Here is a 15,131-nt window from a genome sequence, read left to right as displayed (position 1 = left end):
TACGGTGTGTTTTTGTGTTTAAGCTTCACCGATTTTTTAAAAATTTTACCTTTATTTAACCAGGTAGGCTAGTTGAGAACAAGTTCTCATTTGCAACTGCGACCTGGCCAAGATGAAGCATAGCAATTCGACACATACAACAACACAGAGTTACACATGGAATAAACAAAACATACAGTCAATAATACAGTAGAAAAATAAGTCTATACACAATGTGAGCAAATGAAGTGAGATAAGGGAGGTAAAGGCAAAAAAAGGCCATGGTGGCAAGGTAAAGTATAGCAAAACACTGGAATGGTAGATTTGCAGTGGAAGAATGTGCAAAGTAGAAATAGAAATAATGGGGTGCAAAGGAGCAAAATAAATAAATACAGTAGGGGAAGAGGTAGTTGTTTGGGCTAAATTATAGATGGGCTATGTACAGGTGCAGTAATCTGAGCTGCTCTGACAGCTGGTGCTTAAAGCTAGTGAGGGAGATAAGCGTGCATAACAAAATAGGGAAGTATTAGAGCAGAATATAGAACTGTAAGTATTGTACAATGTGTGATGGAAAAAGGTGTGAGGGTGTACATATGGGTGTGGATGTAAATATGTACATATAATATGCGCTGTTACATCATTACATTTTATTTAACCAGGAAGTCCTATTGAGTTCAGAAGAATGCTTTCCCAAGTGAGACCTTGATCTGGCACACTTTGGACTGCTATAGGCAGTTTGTGTGAAGTATGTGAATGAATGGGTTTGTTTGAGTAAAAATAGATTTTCATACATCTCAGAAATTAAATATCATTTTATAAAGCAATTTCTCACGATCTGCAATTCAAATTGTAGCCTGTGTGGGTTAGATACAATTATACAGTACATCCCTATGGTCCCTCTTCTAAAGTGATTGTGATTGAGGTGATGGTGTGTGTTTCCAGTTCCCCACATTGTTATCGTTTCCTAGTGGTGCCTGAAGGTTAATGATGTAATGTCCAAGATATATGGGTCAAAGGGAAGCACACAAGATGGAGGGAAACCACACATCTCTTCCCTCACTCTGGCTGAATCACCCAATTTCGCTCAGCCCTCGATTTGCACGTGTCTCGAAACTGAGGGAGTGAAAATTATTGACGTTGTAGGGAGCTAATTAGACCCACAGCCACTTCGACCAAGGCTGCAGGAGTCAGAGCGAAGTGCTATCCCAACACGCACTGCGATATGTTTGGAATTTGCACAATTTCATACAAAAGAATGGAGAGCATGCCTAATTATATGACACGTGCATTTGTTTATGTCTGATGTCGAGACTTGACAAATGTAACATGAAATACCTCCCAAATTAAATGTTTAACAGTTACTGGGGTTTATATATTGTAAAACGACAGTGGGATTTGTTCGTTTGAATTACATGCTCGTTTTATTATTTAAAGGTTGCAAAAATTCTAATAGTTCCCCTAATTTCATTTTGTCGTAGAGAATCAGTGTACCATCTAAACCGATGTGAAATATATTTTCAATAACCAAAAATATTGTATTTTTAGCTGTCTGAAGCTGGTGTAAAAAACTAAAGTGGAAGGCGCAAAAACGAAACGTAACAAGGGGAAGCATAGAAATTGCGCACATTGAACAGATCTACCACTTCTTAGATTGCTTTCAATGAGAATTACAGATCTATAAATCACATAACTCACACATTGCAGTTTTAAAAGTGGAACATGAATTGCATCATTCATTTCAGGAGTGTGTCCCAAAGTTGATGGGCTTATTGATCCCATCTCCACTCTAGAAGTCACCTTCGGAATTTTGTCAGCAACATGTATAACGGAGGGCTCTCCGAGTGATTTGGCAGGGGCGAGGTGGTGGCTTGGAATTCACAATCTCTGTCTCATTCAGACACACGCAGGTGAGTCAGTAGAGCTCGGAGAACGAACAGCAGAACAGAGTCAACTGAGTGACCCTCACAGGATGAGGCCTCACTTCCAGGGATTTTTGTGTATTATGTGCTCTCAGATCCTCCACGTCACATGCACCCTTTAGGCTTATGTTTTGTTGGCCTTTGCTTCCAACTATTCATTTCAAAGCTTTCAACTACAGCATGCTCTGAATCTATCCATGACGTTGGCAACATGACACCATGTGGTACTTGTTTGGGTCATTGTGCCAGTGCCAATGGCTGCCATCATGTACCTTGAGCAGTGAAGTCTGCATGCCAGATGCCTTTGTCTGGACAAAGTTGAAATGCTACTGGTCCTAGATATACCATGCTTACATGGAGTTAAACTATAGGCTATTTGTTAACACTTGACATTATGGTGGAGCCTACTTAAAATTATTTATAAAGGGGTTTCAACTGTTCATTATTAGTCTATAGATAGTTTATAAATATGCATTCAACAGTTATATGCCTAACACATTGGTTGAAATGTTGTGCTTGTCATTTAACTGCTTGCAAAAAAAATCGTAATAATCTGAACTACAGAAGACAAGACAACGTTCATTTATACTGTTTTTTCTTTTCTTTTTAGGATGGGCATGTCATGGCATGCTCATGTCGATAGGCAGACCCCCGCACCTCTCTGATTCAGAGGGGTTGGGTTAATTGCGGAAGACACGTTTCAGTTGAATGCATTCAGTTGCACAACTGACTAGGTATCCCCTTTCATTTCCCAGTATGTATGTTGCCCCTATGCTGTCAGCGGCTCCTACATCTAGATATTGCAACATTCATCTGTTTTCAATGACTAGTAGCAAACTTTTTGGACGGACTCATTCTAAGTGTATAACTGACAAATTAAACAGACTACTGCATATTCAGTTAAAACAGAAAATAAACAACATTTTAAATATTTAGTCTATAGCCGAAGATTCATACAATAATTTAGGTGTAATACAATATTGAGAACCACTTTGACGCGCCTACAAGGTACAGTTTATTTCGCCACTCCCCCCTTTTTTTTATGTTGAATGGAACATCCTGAAGTAGTCCCGACTCGCACTAGGGAGGATTTTTTTAAATAATTAACCCACTAGGGTAGGAATAGGCGTTGGGTGCAACTGAACTGACACCAGTACAGGGGGTACGGTACATTCACTGTCGGTTCAAGTTGTAAAGTACAGTAATAATACATTCCAGTGACAAATGAAGTACCAGTGTTTTTACCTATTGTTGCAGGGATCACTTAACCAGGTAGTTATTGGGAGAAGTTTGTTTCAATCACCTTTCTCCATCTTGAAAGACAAACGTGGCTTAATTGGAATATAGGGGTTTCTAGTATTTGGGTATGCTTCCTCATTCTGCTGTACAAGGTAAGATATGTTTTTATATTTCCTTTTCCACGAATGAAAACTTACTCATGGGCAAAAGGTGGGTGTTATACACACACACATCAAACGTGCCAACACAAGCTTCTACTGCTTCAAGTATACTGCTGCTAAAACTGTTTCCCCACTAAACTCATTACTTTCAGTAGCCTATAACTTGAACTCAATATTAAGTTGATCATCTTCATGAGAAGTGGTATTGTTTCTAGGGTTGTCATATAGAGTAGGATGCTTGATCTTAATGCATTTTTCATAGAGGCTTTCATGCTGGATAGAATGAATTAAACCAGCTGAACTGTTCATAAACCTATTGTATGTCTGGAACCTGTTTGGTGAAAGTGAGCCCGCCCTATATTGAAACTTTTCTGGTCATAGAGGTGTAGTACCAGAGTACTGTCATATCTGTCATACTGTCATATCTGAATCTATTGATTAGAAATCAAAATATTCATGTTGATGTTCGCTCAATTCTCTTTACAGGACAGGAGAGCAGAGTGTAAAAATACATTAATTCACCACAAAAGTCATGTTGTCCTGGACTGTACTGCCTGATTGGAAAGTATTGCTGTTGGTGACTCTTCTATGGGACTACCTCTGTGCTGAGGAACTGAAGCCCACGAGATGGCCACTGTATCTCCAAAAGCCTCTGGTAATGGCCTGGAATGCTCCGACAGAGGACTGCAGCCCACGGCACGGTATTCACTTTCAGCTGGAGCAGTTCCAGATTGTGGCATCGCCCAGCAAGGGCTTTGTCCGCCAAAACCTCACCATCTTTTACAAGGACCGCTTGGGGTTGTACCCCTATTATAATGAGCATGATGGTACTGTCATGAACGGTGGGCTCCCGCAGGTTGCCAGTCTCACTCAGCACCTGGAGAAGATGCCGGAGGGTATTCAGTATTACATACGCGAAGCAGGGGCCAAGGGACTGGCAGTTATTGACTGGGAGGAGTGGAGACCACTGTGGATCCGCAACTGGGACGTCAAGAATGTGTACCGCAACCAGTCAAGGCAGCTGGTGGCCCAGAAGAACCCAGCCTGGCCCGCAGAGCGTGTGGCTAAGGTGGCCCAGCAGGAGTTTGAGATGTCAGCCCGGAAGTTCATGCTGGAGACCCTGAGGCTGGCCAAGAGCCTGCGGCCCAACCAGCTGTGGGGGTTCTACTTGTTCCCAGACTGCTACAACCACGACTACAAGAACACTCTGGAGAACTACACGGGCCGCTGCCCTGACGTGGAGGTGGCCCGGAATGAAATGCTCAAATGGCTGTGGATGGAGAGCACAGCCCTCTTCCCTTCGGTCTACATGGGCATGGTGCTGCGCTCTTCGCCCTCGGGGCGCCAGTTTGTCCGGAACCGGGTGAAGGAGGGGATGCGTCTGGCGTCAGGGGGAGACGGGCTGGCACGTCCTGTCTTTGTGTACGCCCGGCCCACCTATGCCAACGTACTGGAGCTGCTGACAGAGGTGAAGGGACATTTCTCTTACCGTCACATAGTACTAACCAGGAGAACTTATAGACCATTTGACAGTGGTGTAAAGTACTAAAGTGAAAATACTTTAAAGTACTACTTAAGTCGTTTTTTGAGGTATCTGTACTTTACCTTACTATTTACATTTTGACAACTTCTACTTTTACTTCACTACATTCCTGAAGAAAATATTGTACTTTTTACTCCATACATTTTATCTGACAACTCAAAGTACAGGAAAATTGTGAAATTCATGCACTTACCAAGAGAACACGTGGTCATCCCTACTGCCTATGGTCATGCGGACTCACTAAACACAAATACATCTTTTGTAAACAATGTGTGAGTATTGGAGTGTGCCTCTGGCTATCCGTCCATTTTTAAAACAAGAAAATGGTGCAAAGACGTCTGGGAGTTGTAAGAATAATTGATGTGAAAGATATCTAGACTATAAACCTACCCTAATACAATCTTCATCAAGATGTGAATGATGATTTCAATTCACTTAATGTTTTGAGATTTCTATGAATTATTTCTAGGAGAATAATGCTCTATATCAGAGTGCAATAATCTCTGTTTAATCAATGGGTGTGTTTTATAACCACTCTTTTTTTCTGTCTGTGTGTGTTTGTGTGTGCTGTGTTGATAGACCCTGATTCACAGATCAAGCTCAATCTCTCTACCCATGACCATGACCCTCTGTCCTTATCTGTGGCTGCAGCCCTTTCCTGCTCTAATCAGCACATACCCCAAATACTCCCTCTCTTTTGTGTGTATATGTGTGAGCAGGATGGGTGTTGGTCATGTTACCCGCTAACACCCCATAGTGCATTTCCTTACGAGGGCGTGAGCAGATAAGAGGTGGTCACATACACAAAGTCTATATAGTCCAGTGCCCCCCCCCCCCCCCACTCACACACAACAATTGAACAACACTGAACAATTGTACATGGTGTCATTTTGGTTGTATTTTCATTGGCCGATTTGTGCTGACTGTGCACTCTGTGTGCTTTGTGATGAATCTGTACGTCTTCTTTGGTCAAGATTTTGAATGATTCTCCCTGCAGACGGACCTGGTCTCCACCATCGGGGAGAGTGTGGCTCTTGGGGCCGCAGGCATCATCCTCTGGGGAGACCACGCTTATGCCAGCAGCAAGGCAAGTGTCCGCGCAATTACACAAGTCTCATAAAATCACAACAAATCACGTGATCACTGAATGACCAACTCACAGGATCTCACTGCACGTCACGGAGTCATAGTCAGTCACACTCATTCATTCACTTGATTATCCGTTGTGTTTTTGTAGCAGCCCCTCTTCATATCCCATTTGTTATTATGATTTGAAAGTGTTTGTAGTGGATCTTAAGCTTAATTTAAATTGAGGAGACGCAGGAATGACATTGATGTAAATCTACCTTTAAAGAGCAACTGCCCCAAAAAAACGACTTCTCATTTAGAAAACAGCCTATGTGGCATCGATATGAGTCAGAAACATTTATTCCACTGTCAAAATTGACTACAAAGGGTAAATAGGAAAATTTTGGTCATAAAGTCAGTCTCGTCCAAAACAGTTTTGTGAGACTTGTGGTCATGACTGCATCACAACGTAAATTAAGGTTGGGTTTGTTTCAATCCTGCCCACAGCTGGTAGTACATAAGTAATCATCAATTTGGAGTGCAGCTGCATGCGACCCGATCGTAATGCCTGTGGTGAATTTGGGTTGACTTTGGATATCCCTATGGGGCTAGTTAGGAACCATTGGTAAATTACACAATTTACATGGGACAATATGTAAAAATTCCAGTAGGTCCAGAACCTCAAAACAACTATAAATTGTAGAAATTCATATTCAAATATTGAAAGCATTTCATGAGAAAACTAAAAGGTGTGCAACATGAAAATATTGTCTCATTTATATTGTCTCAAATATTGTCCCTAGCTAGCTCCGGAGATAGGCTATCCAAAGTCAAACCATAATTGCCACGGTTGCACACCAGCTGGCTGAAGTTAATTGGCTAAATAATTGGGCTAACTCTTCCCACCTGCGAACACACACAAGAGACACCCACATCAAACCACACCTCGAAACCAACTCACGTTTGAATTCAGTCATTTCTTAATGAACTAAATCTGAAACGAGACCAAAACAGGAAGTTCAGCCACCCTTTAAACTCTGTGTGTGTGTGTGTGTCCCTCCAGGCCAGTTGCTCTAGTCTGAATGAGTACCTGCGGGGTCCGCTGGGCCGGTACCTGCTCAACGTTACCACGGCAGCAGAGCTATGCAGCCAGACGCTGTGCGATTCCCTTGGACGCTGCTTGCGTAAACACCCTGACACTGATGCCTACCTGCACCTCAGCACCCGCACCCACAGAATAGAGGCCCTGGCAAATGGAAAACTCAAGGTTCAAGGTCAGCTTGGGGAAGACGACATATTGGGCTTTCAGAGGGAGTTCCAGTGCCAGTGCTATAGTGGCTACCAGGGAGAGGGCTGTGGCCAGAGAGACCCCCAACAACAACGAGGCATCGCAGCTCCAATCATGGCATCATGGGTGCACTGTTTGCTCCTGCTACTCATCACACTCCTGCTCTGAGTGCAAACAGTACATACACAGGCATACAGCTACATTCAAATAATTGAACGTGTACTGGTATACACATGACATTATCTACACACATGCGCAAACATTATATAAATACACTTTGGGGCAAATGTATTCACTGTGGTCCAGATTGCTGTAAGGTTGGTGGATCTATGTGGAACTGAGTTATGTGGTTGTTTGTGTGTTGATTTGTTTCCCATACATTGGAGGGCTCGCTGGAAATAACTTTGTTTACATTGATCTCTTTCTCAGTCTCCTTCCCACAATTTATCTCTCTCAACCCTTCCTCCCTCTTTCAAGGTGTCATTTTCTCATGATCCCAAAGTTTATGTTTTTGTGTGGAAATGTGTGTTGTTTTCAAGATGTGCTTCTGATGTATGTACGGTTTTGTGTTATGTGTGAGCCAAAATGGGGCCGATGCACTTGATTCTTGGAATAGCACAAAATAGTTCTTATTGCCTGACTGACATTTTTATCTTTAGGTTTCAATATTTATATTAATGTATTTTCACGTTTGTTAAAAAGCTTTTGTTATTTTATGGCAAAAACAAGACTACTATTTTCGTTCCAAAATTGTGCGTCTCTCTTACTGTGTACAATGTTTCAATCACTCAAAATAAATCAAAGCTGTAATTAAGTGATACTGCCAGAGAAGCCGGTGTTTGGAGGATATATTGGCACAGGTGTTGTTTCATCAAGGGCCTGCAAACCGTGCCAATATATCCTCCAAACACCAGCTTCGAGCACATTATCACTTTTATACAACGGGTTACCAACATATTCAAATAATGATTGACATATTTTAATTAAAAACGTTATTTAGATAAATTTATTCATACTATTTCATCCTTCCACGAGATATAGTCCCGACACAAATCTATGGTTGCTTCCCAAGCCGCCTGGTCGTTCGTTCTTTCTGGCATCATTCTTATCCCTTGCTAGCCAACTTTGGCTAACAGTCACGTCAAACAGTGTAGCCAGAATATCAGCAAAGTGGCTGCATTTACGTTTGTTAAAGCTGTTTTCTAATGATTGTTGGGGGGATACATCCATAGCAATGAACTAATTATGTGCGATTTCGCCTGGCATAGGACATTTGCTCTCTCACCAGGCCACTGTTCAGAAGAGATAGCCAACTACACAGCTAACACAATCACGATAAACTGAAGCTGGAATGACAGCAAACTAGCTGTATTTCCTGTTTTTCTATTGACATTTCTTTGTATATATCCATAAAAATGATGCTGATTCATGATTTCGACTGGCTGAGAAAAGCTGCCAGCCTGTCTCGTCCCGACTATCGACACGTTAATTACCATAGGACAGCTGGAGATCGAATTTCAATAATGTTGCAAATGTCGGAGACCGACAGCAAGTTTACTACAAATCTCTGTTGTTGAAAACCAAATGCTAGTGTGAAGGAAATGGGAGATAGTGTGTAGATGTAGACCTAGTATGTAAATTGCCTGGCTGAGTTGACGAGACAGTGGTTTGCGCAGTGAGATGGAACAACGAGACATTTCAACATCATAGATTTAACCAGTGGTAACTTGTCGAATAGACACCGGCTGGAATGTGGTTTTAACCAATCAGCATCCAGGATTAGACCCATCGGTTGTATAACATCATCCAATACTATCACAGTACAGTGTCCACAAATGGATTTCTCAGTGTGATGATCACTTGTGTATCAGTGTTTGTATTAATTATACAATTATCTGTCTCTTCTCGGTTCCTGATCGATTCAACAATCACAATGTACACATAGTGGCAGTGGGCCGAGAGTTTTGAGAGTGGCTGCTTTTAAGAGGTTTGTCTGGTAGAAAATGTTTCTTAAGGACTACCCCTTCCCCCCTATAATTGTTGGGTGCTGCCAGCCAAAGGTTATTTCAAGTTTTCAGCAATACAAGTTTCCAGGAAGCAGACACATTACCTAACATTGTAGAAAGACGGTGCATCCTCATAGAACTCTCTCAGGGCAAATCTCCACAGATGTACAGTGCATTCGGGAACGTATTCAGACCCCTTGACTTTTTCCACATTTTGTTATGTTACAGCCTTATTCTAAAATGTATTAAATTGATGAAGAAAAAAAACTATCTACACACGATACCCCATAATGACAAAGCAAAAAAAAAATGAAATATCACATTTACATAAGTATTCAGACCCTTTACTCAGTACTTTGTTGAAGCACCTTTGGCAGTGATTACAGCCTCACGCCTTCTTGGGTATGACGCTAAGTTTGGCACACCTGTATTTGGGGAGTTTCTCCCATTCTTCTCTGCAGATCCTCTCAAGCGCTGTCAGGTTGGATGGGGAGCGTTGCTGCACAGCTATTTTCAGGTCTCCCCAGAGATGTTCGATCGGGTTCAAGTCCGGACTCTGGCTGGGCCACTCTAGGACATTCAGAGACTTGTCCCAAAGCCACTCATGCGTTGTCTTGGCTGTGTACTTAAAGTCATTGTCCTGTTGGAAGGTGAACCTTCTCCCCAGTCTGAGGTCTTGAGCGCTCTGGAGCAGGTTTTCATCATGGATCTCTCTGTACTTTGCTCCGTTCATCTTTCCCCCGATCCTGACTAGTCTCCCAGTTGCTGCTGCTGAAAAACATCACCACAGCATGATGATGCCACCACCATGCTTCACAATAGGGATGGTGTCAGGTTTCCTCTAGACGTAACGATTGGCATTCAGGCCAAAGAGTTTAATCTTGGTTTCATCAGACCAGAGAATCTTGTTTCTCAGGGTCTGAGAGTCCTTTAGGTGACTTTTGGAAAACTCCAAGTGGGCTGTCGTGTGCCTTTTACTGAGGAGTGGCATCCATCTGGCCATAAAGGCCTCTCCCATCTCCACAGAGGAAGCTCTGGAGCTCTGCAGAGTGACCATCGGGTTCTTGGTCATCTCCCCTGCTCAGTTTGGCCGGGCGGCCAGCTCTAGGAAGAGTCTTGGTGGTTCCAAACTTCTTCCTTATAAGAATGATGGAGGTCACTGTGTTCTTAGAGACCTTCGATGCTGCAGAAATTGTTTGGTACCCTTCCCCAGATCTGTGCCTCCACACAATCCTGTCTCGGAGCTCTACGGACAATTCCTTCGACCTCATGGCTTGGTTTTTGCTCTGAAATGTACTGTCAACTGTAGGGAACTTATATAGACAGGTACGTGCCTTTCGAAATCATGTCCAGTCAATTGAATTTACCACAGGTGGACTCCAGTTGTAGAAACATTTGAAGGATGATCAATGGAAAGAGGATGCACCTGAATTCAATTTAAGGTATTTTTGTTTTTTATTTGTAATAAATAAAAAACAGTTTTTGCTTTGTCATAATGGGGTATTGTGTGTATTGATGAGAATTATACTTTTTTAAATCAATTTAAGAATAAGGCTGTAACATAACAAAATGTGGAAAAGTCAAGGGGTTTGAATACTTTCCGAATGCACTGTATTTATCTTTTGAAAAACTGTTTTGAGTTTTTACATCCAAATTGGTGGGCTATAGGCTTTGGGGTCAAATAAAACTTTAATGGCCCTCCTTTCCATAATTATAGGTTGCCTTGAGGCAAAATGATTTGTGATCCTTTGAAGTCTACAGCAATAGTTCCTAAGTGTTATATGTGTTCAGACACATTGCAGATAGCCAGGTCTGCTTAAAAGTAAATTCATGGCTGCAGCCTGCATATTTTAATTATCTAATTAATGAATTTATTCTAGAAAGTATAGACCCATTCTGAGAGGAATAGGAATAGTAATTTATATAATACACAGCCCCTCCCCTCATTTACACTAGGTAACTAGGCTACAGGAAACTTTGCTTTCCTAGGCTTGACATTTCACACTAGCCATTTGATTCGCAAAGGTGATTCCGAGATACATTTGTCGTCCTCTTTTTGAGGAGCACACTCAAAGTCCTATGACTTCACAATAAAAAAAAAAGTAGAGTAGTAAAGAACCTATCCAGAATCAGGAATATTATGTTCTGACAATGTCAATTTGCCAAAATACTATATTACATGTTGTGTTCTCTTTTTCTGAAGGTATAAAGTGCATTTTACCTGGGGGGCGCTTCTTCTATGCGTGATTGTGGCCAGTATTGTTCTTGGCAGGGAGCATGAAGCAGAAGCACTCCCCACACTGGCCCAGGTGCCCTTCCTCACTGTGTGGAATGCGCCTACAGCCCAGTGTAAGACCCGCTATGGGCAGTGGACCTGGACCTGTGAGTGTTCAGCATAGGGAAGAATTAGAACCAGAGCTTCATGGGGGACAACATCACCATCTTCTACAAGACTAAACTGGATACAACCAAGCAGAGGCAGTTAACGGTGGGGTGCCACAGAATGCCAACCTGCTGGAGCATTTCAGGTCTGCCGCTGAGATCCTCCAGACCTACATGCCCGGCAGAGACTTCCAAGGGCCCAGGAGAGGCCCAAAGGGATGCGGCTATTTTATGGTTTCCCCTCCTGCGATAACGACTACAAAAACACAACAGTGGAGTGTCCCCAGATAGAGTTGAGGAGGAACGATGCTCTGTTCTGGCTGTGGAACGTCTCCTCTACCCAGATTTCTACCAGGATATTCTAACTTCTATGGTTCCATGACATCTGACCACATGACCAGGTACAGGCAACACCTGACAGAATGACATCACATAGACCCAGCAGGATACATAAAAAGAGACTGCCAATATCTTGATGATTTGCATAATTTGCTGACTATTTATGTGCACCCTCCCACCTCCATAGCACGGAGTCCCCTAACCCACCTGACGCGGAGAGACCCTGCTGTTAGGTAAGGATGGAGCGTGCTATGTAAGACATACTACAGTTGAAGTCGGAAGTTTACATACACCTTAGCCAAATGCGTTTAAACTCAGTTTTTAACAATTCCTGACATTTAATCCTAGTAAAAATTCCCTGTCTTAGGTCAGTTAGGATCACCACTTTATTTTAAGAATGTGAAATGTCAGAATAATAGTAGAGAGAATGATTTATTTCAGCTTTTATTTCTTTCATCACATTCCCAGTGGGTCAGAAGTTTACATACACTCAATTAGTATTTGGTAGCATTGCCTTTAAATTGTTTAACTTGGGTCAAACGTTTCGGGTAGCCTTCCACAAGCTTCCCACAATAAGTTGGGTGAATTTTGGCCCATTCCTCCAGACAGAGCTGGTGTAACTGAGTCAGGTTTGTAGGCCTCCTTGCTCGCACACGCTTTTTCAGTTCTGCCCACAAATGTTCTATGGGATTGAGGTCAGAGCCACTCCAATGCCTTGACTTTGTTGTCCTTAAGCCATTTTGCCACAACTTTGGAAGTATGCTTGTGTTCATTGTCCATTTGGAAGACCCATTTGCGACCAAGCTTTAAGTTCCTGACTGATGTCTTGAGATGTTGCTTCAATATATCCACATCATTTTCCTACCTCATGATGCCATCTATTTTGTGAAGTGTACCAGTCCCTCCTGCAGCAAAGCACCGCTACAACATGATGCTGCCACCCCCGTGCTTCATGGTTGGGATGGTGTTCTTCGGCTTGCAAGCCTCCCCCTTTTTCCTCCTAACATAACGATGGTCATTATAGCCAAACAGTTCTATGTTTGTTTCATCAGACCAGAGGACATTTCTCCAAAAAGTACGATCTTTGTTCCCATGTGCAGTTGCAAACCGTAGTCTGGCTTTTTTATGGCGGTTTTGGAGCAGTGGCTTCTTCCTTGCTGAGCGGCCCTTCAGGTTAAGTTGATATTGGACTCGTTTTACTGTGGATATAGATACTTCCGTACCTGTGTCCTCCGGGGGGGATAATAGTACTTACTATTATAACTTGGACAAATGGTCATGAGATATTGTTATATGATATTATGAACAGTTTATTTGTATATCATTGTGAAAGCCAGACATAATTCACAGTTGACCTTGACATTTAACCCAATGAGTCCGCTGTGTTTGAGCTACAGACTTCTGAGTTTAACCATTGGATGAATCTATTTCTTCTGCACCGTTAGTCTGTGTGATTAACGGGGGCTGAGCTAGAGCAGTGTTTGTGAGACAAGGGCGCATTCCCAAAGGTGCCCGGGCCGGGTCTTTTTACAAAAACGTCTGTGGACTCCGAATGGTTTGAAACAGTTAAAAGCTATTACGAACACGCACAGGTAACATGGTTTGCTCTATGACACTCACAAGCTACACAAGAGTCGATAGAAGGTAAGGGGTTCTTCTACATAGAATATCATAGGAAATCCCAGGACATAGTGTCTATAATACTGTAAAAAGCTCACAGCAAATTCCACACAGTTGACACTGACTAGTTGGGTATTGATTTCCCCCTGTGCAAACCATTTCTATCCTTACAGCATTCGTATCCATTTATTTATATCAATTTTTTTTTTTTTGCTGCTGCAGACTTTTGTCAATAAAACTCATGAATGCAAATGTTTATGTCAAATTGTTTGGTGTTCTACTTGTAGCCCAGGTTGTCTTGAAAGTAAAATGGTAAAACACTTCATTGTGAGGATAAATATAAGGGCTGTTTATTCAGATAAATGAAAGCCAGGTCAATGAAAATAAAAATGTTGCTGGAGTCTCGGGACTGATAGCATAAGCAACACGACTGTTTAGAAAATAGTTTCCAGCCATTTTACAAAAGTAGATATGTCATTTCGTTAAATTACAGCTTTTGACCTGGGATTATTCATACTGGTTTCAAACATTTCACAGAAAATCAGTGTATAAACTTAAAATAATGCTTCATTTCGGGGCTTTAAGTTTTTAAGCCTATTAGAACTAAGGAGAGCCGCACCAACTGGAGAAGTGACTGCCAATTTCAGCTGTTAGCTAATGGCAAAGTGATTGTTGAGTGCCACAATTATACTCAGCAATTTACCAGAGCCCTGTGAGTGTCTACAGTACGTGACTCAAATGTGATGCAATGTACTCATGATTGATACTCTATGGGTGAATGTATTGTCTACCAGATACTTTAACCTCATTGTTGATGTTTTTTATGTTAAATAAAAGATGTATGCATATTTTCAGTGAACTGCCACATCTGCTGAGCCGCAGGAAGTAGGGGTGCTGCAGCATTTCCTGATAAATCGAAAAAAATATATATGCAGTACCAGTCAAAAGTTTGGACACAAGTAACAGACACATCTCAACATCAACCGTTCAGAGGAGACTGCGGGAATCAGGCCTTCATGATTGCCTTGGTGCAAAGAAACCACTACTAAGAGCCCTTACACAGCCGGAAGGTGTGTTGGGTCATTGTCCTGTTGAAAAACAAATGATAGTCCCACTAAGCGCAAACCAGATGGGATGACTGTGTCACCTGCAAAGTTCCCCCACACCATCACACCTCCTCCTCCATGCTTCACGGTGGGAACCACACATGCAGAGATCATCCGTTCACCTACTCTGCGTCTCACAAAGACACAGCGGTTGGAACCAAAAATCTCCAATTTGGACTCGTCAGACCAAAGGACAGATTTCCACCGGTCTAATGTCCATTGCCCATGTTTCTTGGCCCAAGCAAGTCTCTTCTTCTTATTGTTGTCCTTTAGTAGTGGTTTCTTTGCAGCAATTTGATCGTTAAGGCCTGATTCACACAGTCTCCTCTGCAATTTCTGAGTCTGGTAACTCAAGTGAACTTATCCTATGCAGCAGAGGTAACTCTGGGTCTTCCACTCCTGTGGCGGTCCTCATGAGAGCCAGTTTCATCACTGCACTTGAATAAACTTTCAAAGTTCTTGAAATGTTCCTTATTGACTG

At 42.2% G+C, this 15,131-nt stretch overlaps 1 protein-coding gene across 1 annotated transcript; it reads left to right on the top strand.

Moving 5' to 3' along the window:
- Positions 1-3,789: 3,789 nt before the first annotated feature.
- On the top strand, positions 3,790-8,083 carry LOC120065624 (hyaluronidase-2-like). The gene is made up of 3 exons (XM_039016680.1): positions 3,790-4,766; positions 5,839-5,928; positions 6,973-8,083. Exons 1-3 carry the CDS (start codon positions 3,831-3,833, stop codon positions 7,363-7,365), a joined length of 1,419 nt encoding a protein of 472 aa, XP_038872608.1. The 5' UTR covers positions 3,790-3,830; the 3' UTR covers positions 7,366-8,083.
- The last annotated feature ends 7,048 nt before the right edge of the window (positions 8,084-15,131 follow it).

Source organism: Salvelinus namaycush, chromosome 20 (genome assembly GCF_016432855.1).
Source record: "Salvelinus namaycush isolate Seneca chromosome 20, SaNama_1.0, whole genome shotgun sequence".
Lineage (NCBI taxonomy): Eukaryota > Metazoa > Chordata > Actinopteri > Salmoniformes > Salmonidae > Salvelinus > Salvelinus namaycush.
The sequence above is the reverse complement of the archived record's forward strand: the minus strand, read 5'-3'. Positions and strand labels throughout refer to the sequence as shown.

What these genes read in the sequence shown, in the direction of transcription:
- LOC120065624 (XM_039016680.1), top strand. Translation starts at nt 3,831, where the DNA reads ATGTTGTCCTGGACTGTACTGCCTGATTGGAAAGTATTGCTGTTGGTG. An exon ending in TACTGGAGCTGCTGACAGAG is followed by an intron (nt 4,767 to 5,838) that starts GTGAAGGGACAT and finishes TTCTCCCTGCAG; the next exon opens with ACGGACCTGGTCTCCACCAT. An exon ending in ACGCTTATGCCAGCAGCAAG is followed by an intron (nt 5,929 to 6,972) that starts GCAAGTGTCCGC and finishes GTGTCCCTCCAG; the next exon opens with GCCAGTTGCTCTAGTCTGAA.